The sequence below is a fragment of the Microcaecilia unicolor genome, chromosome 1 (genome assembly GCF_901765095.1).
Source record: "Microcaecilia unicolor chromosome 1, aMicUni1.1, whole genome shotgun sequence".
Lineage (NCBI taxonomy): Eukaryota > Metazoa > Chordata > Amphibia > Gymnophiona > Siphonopidae > Microcaecilia > Microcaecilia unicolor.
Window position 1 is genome coordinate 75,158,455 of NC_044031.1, and position 12,270 is coordinate 75,170,724.

The 12,270-nt window shown below is 36.1% G+C and overlaps 1 protein-coding gene across 4 annotated transcripts in view; it reads right to left on the bottom strand.

Annotated features, from left to right (window-relative positions):
• Positions 1-4,675: 4,675 nt before the first annotated feature.
• The window catches only part of CNPY1 (canopy FGF signaling regulator 1), a 177,382-nt gene continuing 169,787 nt past the window's right edge, over positions 4,676-12,270 (bottom strand). For 2 of the 4 annotated variants that reach the window (XM_030198508.1, XM_030198501.1), the window contains exons 5-6: positions 11,007-11,103; positions 4,676-4,878 (exon numbers count right to left, since the gene is read on the bottom strand). In XM_030198508.1, the coding sequence (XP_030054368.1) occupies positions 4,844-4,878; positions 11,007-11,103 (132 nt within the window). In that variant the 3' untranslated portion in view covers positions 4,676-4,843. The remainder of the gene's footprint in view (positions 4,879-11,006; positions 11,104-12,270) is intronic. The other 2 variants (XM_030198492.1, XM_030198485.1) reach the window with 2 other exon arrangements.

A 12,270-nucleotide genomic window follows, 5' to 3' on the forward strand; every position in this document is an offset into this window, starting at 1 on the left:
CTTTTGGGTTAAAAAAAATCTATCTTGAGGTCTGGACCATCCCCGGTTCCTTTTCCTTTTGGGGATGGCATACCATGTTACATCATATTATGTTAATTGAGAAGCAAAAGGTGGGCCTACCTGTTAAAGGTGTGGAGGAGTGGCCTAGTGGTTAGGGTGATGGACTTTGGTCCTGGGGAACTGAGTTCGATTCCCGGCACAGGCAGCTCCTTGTGACTCTGGGCAAGTCACTTAACCCTCCATTGCCTGCCGCATTGAGCCTGCCATGAGTGGGAAAGCACGGGGTACAAATGTAACTAAAATAAAATAAATGAAGAAGCAATTTTTGTCAATATGGGGCCTGGCTATATATATTATATATTTTTTGTGGGAGGGTGCTTGGGTTGGAGTTAGGTTGGGACACTGGTTAAGAGGTGCGTTCTTATCTTTGTGCAGGGCTATAAGAAACAAAGCCCTGTTTTGTAAAATTAATAAACAAATTTAAACATAAATGGCCTAGGCACTTCCAAAGACAGAGAAAGAAGGAAAACACTCCATCAATTACTCTTCTGTATCTAGACCTCTCAGGAACAGTCACAGTGAAAAGTGAAAGATTGAGAATGGTAGATACAAATCAAGGTAAGGTACACACAAAAAGTAGAACATATGAGTTTATCTTGTTGGGCAGACTGGATGGACCATGCAGGTCTTTTTCTGCCGTCATCTACTATTATTTATTTATTATTTATTGCATTTGTATCCCACATTATCCCACCTCTTTGCAGGCTCAATGTGGCTTACAATTCATCATGGATATTGGAAATAGAAAATAGAAAATATACATTTTGTTTATAGAGGGTTTGGGTTACATGGTGGTGAAGTACATGGTTGTATTACAGCAAAGTTACTTAAGTTACTATGATATGACAGATAAAAGGGATGACAGTAGGAGGAAGGGGAGTATGTCAGCATCATAACCAATTCTACAGAACTGCCAGAAGCAGAAGCAGCACAACCTACAAGGAAGCCCATGAGTCACATGTTTGTATGTGTTCCACAGAAAGTTTGTTGAGCACTGCTCTTGATTGATTCTCGCTTCCTTGCTTCCTTTCTCCCCAAGACAGAAGCAAGGTCTCTATGAGGTACTGACCCCCCTCCCCCAATGCCCTCCCTTCCCATAGCCAAGGACCCTCTCTATACTTACCCCATGTACTGCTGTCTCTATCTCTGTATACACATACTATGTATTTGTATGTACTGTGTACATATCTGTAAGTATGTGTTTTAATTAACATATTTCATTAATGTCTACCATACAATTTATAGCCACTCCAGTTCTTGGATGCAGACTGGTTAATGTTTACTATTCCATTCTGCTTCCGAATACACCAGATACTGCTTCCATATCCGCTTAATTCTAGCTACTTTCCCATTTCGAACCGAGGTTAAGTTTCCCATAAAAAAAAAAAACAGGCCCAAGCTTATCAAGACTTCTATAATTCTCTTCTAGTTTGCTGCTTTAACACTGTGAGCTCCTGCCAGTAAATAATTAGTATCTTTATCCAGGAAATCCTCACATTAAGATTGATGCAGCTTTAATTAAACATTAACATATAAAATATGTTGAACATATTGGTACACTGAACCTAAATTTGTGACACAAACACTGTGTACTTTGCATATCAAATAAAGCAGAGATATGAGAGGCCACAGCATTCATAAATTATTACACATGTTTTAGGTATACATTAGAGGACATAACAGCGAGCCTTTCAGGCCATTAGTTCTCCTACATGCTTAAGACCCAAGGCTATGGGACCCCTACAAAAATAGCTAACCTTCCTAATAGTATAGCTAAACATTAGTAAAATTCCTCCAGAGAAATAACGGGTACCGCAATGGTATTTGCAAAACTTGAGTTATCTCAGTAACAAATATACCATGAACAATGAAAATGCTCATATAGGTAATAACATATGCTTATAAGTGCCATCATTCTAAACAATTCCACATGTAATGGGCATGTTAATTTTAGTGCACTGTTACAGAATTACCCGAATATTGCATAAAAATGTGTGCTCGGCACTCACATTCATAAATATGCAAGTCATAATAGCTATTTTCCACATGTAAAACCCAACCCTACTCTGTCAATTAAAATGTTCTATTACATATTGTGCTGACGTTAAGTAGTATACTATGCCATACTTTGTATTATTTGAATATTTTTACTGCTGTAATTGTCTATTGCTCATGTTTGGATGAGTGGTGGATGCTTGGAATGCTCTCCCACGGGAGGTGGTGGAGAGGAAAACGGTAACGGAATTCAAACATGCATGGGATAAACATAAAGGAATCCTGTTCCGAGGGAATGGATCCTCAGAAGCTTAGCTGAGATTAGGTGGCAGAGCCGGTGGTGGGAGGCGGGGCTGGTGTTTGGGAGGCGAGGATAGTGCTGGGCAGACTTTTACGGTCTGTCCCAGAGCCGGTGGTTGGGAGGCAGGGATAGTGCTGGGCAGACTTATAAGGTCTGTGCCCTGAAAATGACAGATACAAATCAAGGTAAGGTATACACAAAAAGTAGCACAGATGAGTTTATCTTGTTGGGCAGACTGGATGGACCATGCAGGTCTTTTTCTGTCGTCATCTACTATGTTTGATTTATTCTTATTCTACACCACCTTGAGTGAATTCCTTAAAAAAGGCGGTAAATAAATCCTAATAAATAAATAAATGAAAACATGCTTCTCAAGTAGAAAATGCTTTATAAAATGACTCCCCTTAATGAGCAGTAAGAAAATATGCTAGTTTTAAATACAGATAGTGAAATGAAGCACAATATTTATTTACTGCTTGCTATCTAATAAAAATAGCAATACTACCAAAACAAAAATTCAGAGATAGCTACCTTTACTAAAATTTCAGTTTATGCTATTTTTTTTTTTTAGTTATAATATCTTCAGCACCAAATTTCTTCCTTAAAGGAGGGGGTAAAGTATATATCAGTAGAAACACCCAGCTCCCATCATCATCTCTTTTCAAAAACCTCTTAATAAAATATTACTATTGGATCTGTCAGATGCGTATGCTACCACCACACATTGGCAATTCACTTAAGCCAAACATTGATCAGGGTGGGCATGTAATTGTCATCGACCCGGTACTGCATTTTATATTTTTGTGTGTGCTTTTTTTCATTACAATTCATTTATATTATTGTGATCAATTTCCTGAGTAAATAAGTATCAAAAGTACTTAGCTTAATATAATTTTCATTAGGAGTTTTCCAATGATACACTCCATGATCATTAAGGAGACATATCACGTCGACAAGAATCCATGTTTCTCCATAGGCTGTGTCAAGGTCAGTCTCCAAACAAGTTATCTTCATCGCGATTTTAAAATGGTCACGGCATTTTCTGTATTTATACTCCAATGATATCAGCTGTTCAAGAGAGCACCAATCACGCTTGAGGGTCGTGGCCATTTTAAAATCGCGATGAAGAGAATTTGTTTGGAGACGGACCTTGACACAGCCTATGGTGAAACATGGATTCATGTCGGCGTTATACACTCCATGATCATTAAGGAGACATATCACGCCGACATGAATCCATGTTTCGCCGTAGGCTGTGTCAAGGTCCGTCTCCAAACAAGTTCTCTTCATCGCGATTTTAAAATGGCCACGGCATTTTCTGCATTTATACTCCAATGATATCTGCTGTTCAAGGGATCACCAATATGACATTAATCTAGAGTCTGGTTCTGATTGGCTAAGCCCGACCCTCGAGCGTGATTGGTGCTCTCTTGAACAGCTGATATCATTGGAGTATAAATACAGAAAATGCCGTGGCCATTTTAAAATTGCGATGAAGATAACTTGTTTGGAGACGGACCTTGACACAGCCTATGGCGAAACATGGATTCTTGTCGGCGTGATATGTCTCCTTAATGATCATGGAGTGTATCATTGGAAAACTCCTATTAAAAATTATATTAAGCTAAGTACTTTTGATACATATTTACTCAGGAAATTGATCACAATAATATAAATGAACTGTAATGAAAAAAAGCACACACAAAAATATAAAATGCAATACCGGGTCGATGACAATTACATGTCCACCCAAAATGTTTGGCTTACGTGAATTGCCAATGTAGTGGTAGCATGCGCATCTGACAGACCAATAGTAATATTTTATTAAGAGGTTTTTGAAAAGAAGGGGTGTTTCTACTGATATATATTTTTAGTGAGTCATATTTGACTGTATTTGTTATATAATGATTAATAATATATTTGTTAGTAATTAAGCATATATTATAGTACATTTGTATGCCACACAACTTACACTTTTCCTAATGCCAATGTATATCTACTAGTCAATCTTTACCTGAGGAACATATATATAGGAAAACACTTTCCAGATGCATACAATAGAAATAACACATGGCTCCAAACTGAAACCTTTTGTGTGGCTGCACAGTGACAACATACTGGGATTACAGTATTTTGGCAAAGCTTGAATCAGTTTGAATGAGTTGGTCTTTTAAGTAAAGTAAATTATGATACTTAACTGCATGAAAAACATCAGTGAAACTTGAAGTGTAAACTACGCACCTTCATAAATCCAAATGTTTGTATTTTCCCAATAATTGCACACTTTAAATCAAGTTGAAGTCACCAAAGGAATACAACATTTTTTGTTTTGAAATATTTTAATAGGAACTTTTCCCTACAAAGACAAATGATTTTATTCACAGGAAACATAGATGAAAATACTGCACACAGAAGCATACTGTTCATATAAAATGGCAGAGATTTTTTTTGTTTTGTTTTCATTCTTTTCACAAATTTCTTTTAGTTTTAGAGTTCAGAATGAGAAGAAACTTGGCAAAAACCTAAAATAAAATACATGATCTCATTATTATGGATTTAATGGACAGATAAACATGAAAATGAAGAAAATGCGGACATATTTATGCAATATTATTAAAAAAGGAATCTGGTTAAATATGGGCGCCTTGACATACTCTAGTGCACACATATATCATGTAACCTTGAAAGCTATTACTGACATTACAAAACAATTCAAAATTTAGAGCAAAGGTATAAACTTGACATTTTTAAATAAAGATCAACAAGAAAGTGTTGATATAATCTGCAATCATTTGTGCATTTGGGGCCCCTCTTACAAAGCTGCAGCAAAAGGGGGCCGGTGCTGGCATCGGCACATGTGCCAAAGCCACCTTTTACCACAGCGGGTAAAAAGCAGGTCTCGGTTTTTTTCAGGAAATGGCCGTATGGCAAGTGAAACACTTGCCGTGCAGCCATTTTGCAGGGTGCTCTTACTGCGTTGGGCTTACCGCTGCTTTGTAAAAGGACCCCTTAGTATACATGACCAGCTAGGTGGTCTATTGGCTAATTGTATTTCCAACCTAGAAAAAGAAAGGGGATAGGATTTGATATACCGCCTTTCTGTGGTTACAATCAAAGCAGTTTACATATTATATACAGGTATTCATTTTGTACCTGGGGCAATGATTTTTTGAGCTCTTCTGTGTTTCCATGCTACAAGCTAAAGGCTATTTATTCCCAAGGTATACTGACTGTCACTAGTTTGTGGGTTGAAAAAATAAGTTAAAGCTAAAAGGCTAAGGGCCCTGTTTACTAAGGTGAGCTAACACGCCTACAGCGCAGCTTAGTAAACAGGGCCCTTTTTCTCAAACATACCCCTTTCTACTTATGGTTATTGATGCAAACTACTTGTGAAGACATTAAAATTTAAAATTCCTTCCTCCCCGTCTCATCTGCCTGCAACCTCGGAGTCATCTTTGACTCCTCTCTCTCCTTCTCTGCTCATATCCAGCAGACAGCCGAGACCTGTCGCTTCTTCCTCTTTAACATCAGCAAAATTCGCCCTTTCCTCTCTGAACACACCACCTGAACTCTCGTCCACGCTCTCATTACCTCTCGCCTGGACTACTGCAACTTACTCCTCACCGGCCTCCCACTTAGCCATCTATCCCCCCTTCAATCTGTTCAGAACTCTGCTGCACGTCTCATATTCCGCCAGAACCGATATACTCATATCACCCCTCTCCTCAGGTCACTTCACTGGCTTCCGATCAGATACCGCATTCAATTCAAGCTTCTCCTTCTTACCTACAAATGCACTCAGTCTGCTGCCCCTCACTATCTTTCTACCCTCATCTCCCCTTACGTTCCTGCCCGTAACCTCCGTTCACAGGATAAATCCCTCCTCTCAGTACCCTTCTCCACCACCGCCAACTCCAGGCTCCGCTCATTCTGCCTCGCCTCACCCTATGCTTGGAACAACCTTCCTGAGCCCTTACACCAAGCCCCCTCCCTGCCCGTCTTCAAGTCTTTGCTTAAAGCCCACCTCTTCAATGCTGCGTTCGGCACCTAACCCTTACCGTTCAGTGAATCCAGACTGCCCCAATTTGACTGCCCCTATCGGACCGACCGTTCACTTGTCTATTAGATTGTAAGCTCTTTGAGCAGGGACTGTCTCTCTTTGTTAATTTGTACAGCGCTGCGTAACCCTAGTAGCGCTCTAGAAATGTTCAGTAGTAGTAGTAGTAGTAGTGGTTTTGGATGACAAGTAGTACCCTGATTTGAGAAACCATCCAACACATTTTCTGTGTAACAATAAAGTACATCTGAGCAATTTCCTGGTTGGCAGAATAAACGTTCTACAAATTAAAACACAAATCTGCATTTTGAAACAATTAAATTCTTAAATTTACTGAATATATAACAAAAAATACTTTAATGTTGTAATTATAGAATACTAATATATACTTATTGAATAAAGTATGAAAAATGTGGCCATTATACGATGGACTTAAATCATCTATAAAAAGTTGTATGTGTATATCCATGGCACAGGCAGCTTTCAAAGGAGAATGATCTAGGTGGGTCTGAAAAGTATACATGCATTTCCTATTTTATAACAGCGATACATACACAAATAAAAAAAAATTCTCCACTGGTATTTACATCTGCCCCAAGATGCATATAAAAGTGTCATTTGGAGCTGGTGTTTGGAATAATGATTGAAAGGACAATTATGCGCAGCTCTCTGGCATTTACAAATAGCTCAGAAAAACGAAAATTATAGTTTTGTAGCTTTTTAATTGGTTCTCCCTCAACATCCTGGTTTTGTAAAATTTGGCATGTTACGAAATCTGCCTCTTACATATTTCAAAGCCCTGGGTGATGTCAGGTTTTTTTTTTGAATGTGTTCCTTTGTTAAATGGCTGTTCCTACCACATGTGCTGCCATAGACACAGGTTTCCTGCAGCCTTACAGGTATTTTACAAAAGGCTTTATGTTTGGCAAGCCTTTTGTAAAATACCATGGACATTTTGAAATGTCCCGATTTGAATGTTCTTTTCCTATCCTGATGACTTATGGGGCTTCACACCTCTCAAACTACAGAACTAAAAGACACTTTCAAGATCCAGTTGATGGCTATTTTCAGTCAAATTTAGAATAAAAACTGCCATCTGTGTTATAAAGTTCTCGTCTTAAAATATCACTAATTTCATCATTAATGCAATCCATAAAGTGATGCTTACATATATACAGACAAAATAAAAACAGCCCTAGATCTAGTCATGCTCTTTTTAACATACTAGTTGACTGAACTAAAACAGGAGTGGCATCAATAAGGATGTTTTTCATGTCACCAATGTGAATATTGTATAAAAACTTTACTGTAAATGACTGCTTTCTGACAAGTTGAATACCTCTTCATAGAGACAGCAGTCTGCAGTTTGAGAATTTGCAGAAATCTGAAATGAGATTTTGTGCCACTGAAAAGCACACTTGCTGCACAAAGACTGAAAACTTGCAGATATACATAAGTTTCATTTTTGCTTCTGTAGGATTATTTGAAATAACAACTTTTTGTTATTTCACAACGTAATAATTATTTTAGTGTTTTTCCTTTTAAAATAAGCCTTAGGAAAATAACAAAGCTGGTGTTTAAGAGTGACCCATTCTTTTCATTCCTTCTCAACCTCCTTAGGGTACCACTGAATGTTGTTTACATCTGGCTGCCATTTTAGTAATTTATACTAAATGTAGGTCTGTGACAACTATATCAAGACATTCACTTCTAGGCAATATGAGTGGAGGAGTAGCCTAATGCAGTGGACTTTGATCCTGGGGAACTGAGTTCGATTCCCACTGCAGCTCCTTGTGACTCTGGGCAAGTCCCTTAACCCTCCATTGCCCCTGGTACAAAATAAGTACCTGAATATATGTAAACTGCTTTGAATGTAGTTGCAAAAACATCAGAAAGGCAGTATATCAAGTCTCATTTCCATTATAAATAATAATTATTTGGTATATCATTTCATAGACTTTTTAAATCACTTACAAGATAGAGGTAAAATATATGCTACACAAATATGCTGAACTTTCATTTTTATTTCAAAGTCAAAAAGTTCTTGGACAAGCTATTATTCATTAACCATGGCACTGATAGTTCAACTGCTTATTCAGAAGGTTTTTTTTTTAATAAGGTGCGCTAGTGTTTTTAGCTTGCACTAAAAAATCAGCTGGGGCTAAATGCTGAGAAGCCCATTATATTCCTATGGGTGTCTCAGCATTTACAGCTAGATTCTATATATGGCACCTGAAAATTCCTTGCAGAAAAAAATGCCTAGGCGTATTGTCTAAAGTATGCCTAAATTTTATAGAATAGGCTTTAATTTCCACGCAGTATATAGAATACGCCAAGCGCCTCTCCAAGTGACCAAATTTAGTCACGGCCATTTACACCACATTTTATATTTTACTTGGCATAAATCCCAACACCTAAATTACGTGCAGAGTGGTTGTATTCTATAATGTGCACAGATTTTAGAAACACCCACACCCCCTTTTTTAACTATGAGACTCAGAATTTACGTGCAGCAAGTTAAAGAATACGCTTAGCAAGTTCTGGACGTAAATCTTAATACCAATTAATGCTGATAATTGCTTTTTAATATCCAATTGATAGTGATGATTAGTTAACCAATTAAGTTACGTGCATTGTTATAGAATACGCTTGGATTTCCACATGGAAATTAAGGCGCGATATATAGAATTCAGCAGTTAGCTCCAGCTGATTTGTAACGTGAGCTAAAAATGCTAGCACGCCTTAGTAAAAGACCCCCTTAAAGATTTTATAGTATTTTCTGTGCGTGTTTATATACAGATTTATATTGCTATTCAAGTCACAGAAATAATACACTTTACAGACCACAGATGTTAACAGTTAACAAAAGTTGCAAATAGTGAAATGTGATACATGCATCACAAAGTTAATATGACATGTTTTCAAGATTTAAAATTTGTTTTAAGATTTTATATATCTAATAATTCTTTATAAAGCATGTTTTAACAATTAGGGCCCTGTTCACTAAGCTGTGCTATAGGCACTCTAAAAATGAGAGCAAGCTAACGCTAGAGACACACACAGGAATATATGGGTGTCTCTAGCATTCAGTGTGCGTTACAAAATGCTAGCGCACACCTTAGTAAACAGGGACTTTAATCATTTATAGGTATGTCCTAGTTTTGGAACACTTATAATGCAAAATTTCCAATTTCAATCTATAATAAGGCCCTATAAAATGAAGCTACATTGTGGCACTAACAGGAAACCTGTTTTTAACTATTCTGGCAAAGACAAATACAACCTAAATTCTCTTAAATGGAAATATGTGAAAATTTGAAACTTCAGAATGTTCTTCATTTCCAAATATTAATAATATAATGGTACTTCAACACAGCACTAGTTTGTAAATTTGGGCATGTCTCTCCATCTTTTTAAAATATAAATACATTTTATATTTGTGTATTTAAATCACACATGGTTGTAATTACATATTAATCTGAAACATATATTTTAGCAAGCCAAAATATTAAAAGCCCTTGGATTTTAGAAGTATATTGTCTGGATAGAATATTTATAACAAGCTACACTAAATAAGAAAATTTCAAAGGTAGACATCCAACCATTCCTGGCTAAATCTAACTATCAAATAGGATTGTAACTGTATCATATTTTGATTTGAAAGTGGCGGCCATATTACTACTACTATTTATTTCTATAGCGCCACTAGATATTATTTTTGTTATAAAGTTATGCATACATTTATGGCACATATGCAATGAAATGCTCTTAAATGACTGAAATACATTATTATCAATCCATTTCTTCATTTGTAAATATCTACGTACCTCAGCAACATATTATAATTCTCACTAATTATAAAAGCATATAGTAAAATACTGACAGTTGTTTGGAGATTTTAGTAGAGATTCCTATTTAGAGAAAAATTGCTTCTAGTTTATATTTTAAGAAAACTATCACCTAAACCGAATGGTATGGAAACGATATAGCATTTCCACATTTTGAAATTACAGACCATAATGATCCTAATCATACCTAGCTCATTTTTATTTTATTGCTGTTATCCTACAAAACATTAGCATTATAGACTAGGCCTTGTCCTTCCAGGTCTAAAAGTATTAACACAGCCAGATTGTATTGCCTCCTACTCTACTTACAGAGGCAGGAACGTAACTGCTATAGAACAAAGGGTTTCTACATTTTTTTTTACATACGACATAATAAACATTAAGAATTCTTTTTTCTTGGTGCATTTTTCCTAAAAGCTTTTGATTCTATTTTAAATTATCTTCATTATTTAGAATGGCGTTCTGAACAGTGAGCATGGGTAGAGAAAGGTACAATAGTCATGTTTCTAAAATCTAAGCCTAAAGGCATTTGGTTATGTCTGCAACAAAGTTAACCTTACGATAAATAAGAATCAGTTTCAAATGAAATTTCCAAATGGCTAAGAAAATATTTGTATTGTGTAATGCAACATCATTTATTAATCTGCTTAACTTTTCTGCCCCAGCAATGAGAGGTAGAATCAAAGGTTTCAGATCTGAAAAGAGCGAGAGATTGAGCGAGAACATGGTACACCATGCACAGTACCTGATTTTTCAGTGCACAGCTTGCCAGCCAGAGAGTCTGCCTCCTGGGCAATAAGTGAAAGTATTTCATCTTCATGGTCCTCCACTACACTTTCACACTAGAAGGAATACAAAGAACTGTATATAACTGTTCAGCTAGAATAACATTATAATACCACAAATAACATATTTCTGCAAACATACTGATTTTACTGAAGCTGAAAAGAAAATACATGCATTTGTTTTAGTATTCTCACATATCTAAAGATTTCTTTTGCAAGTTGCCTTATGATTTCATCATAAATCTAAAGATTATTCATCACAAAATCAGTTATTTAAATGCCATTATTTTCAGTAGCAATCTTAAAGTCTCTCAAAGTGGCCAGTTTCTGCAATCTAAAACTAGGCACTGAAAATTTACTTGGAAAGTAAAGTTATTTTGTAAAATATTATGGGTAGGGATTTTCATCAGACAATATTAAAAATATACATACTGTAGATATACATATGGGGCTTTGAACTCTAAGATGCCCTAGTGTGAATTTATTTTAGTTCTAGTCCCATGAAACAAATGGCAAAACTCCTTTTTGCTTAGTGCCTTTCTGTGTTAAAAAGCTGCACTATAAAATGGCTTCCCTTGATGACTATTGAAAGGATTCTGGTACAAATGTTATACAGCTCTCAAGATTATGAGGTATGATAAAGGAAAGATCAGCAGGTCATAAAACCAAAGCAGCAACATATATTTCAATACAGATATTTACTATATTGCCATATCTAAATATTCATAGAGTTTCAGATTAGTTAAAATTGAAATCAATATGCCATGGGAAGTACTTTAAAAATGAACACAAGCTACTAAATGAACCTATTTTTCTAATTTTATGCCACCTAAAATTTTGTAAAACTGTTTTGGAAAAACATTTTAATTTTTTAAAATTTTTTCTGCGCAATTCCTCAGTATCTTAAAATTTTCTAGAAGTGTGCATGTATATAAAACTAAAAAATGTTTAAAAAATGCATAATGTAAAATGCTTGTAAAGCTCAAACACATTTCTCAGATGACAAGTGACAGTAACTGAGTCTCAATTTTGACTCTACTTGACTTCAGTTAGGCCTAAGGATGCAAAATAGCATGTAATACTTTACATACTATAAATCTGCAATACATATCTGACCTAATTTAATGAAGTGCTTGGGCCCCTACTTTGTGAAATTTGGAAATGTAGAAAAGTTATACAGAAGCATAAACCTCTGGGCACAGATTTGATAATCCTCTGAACTGA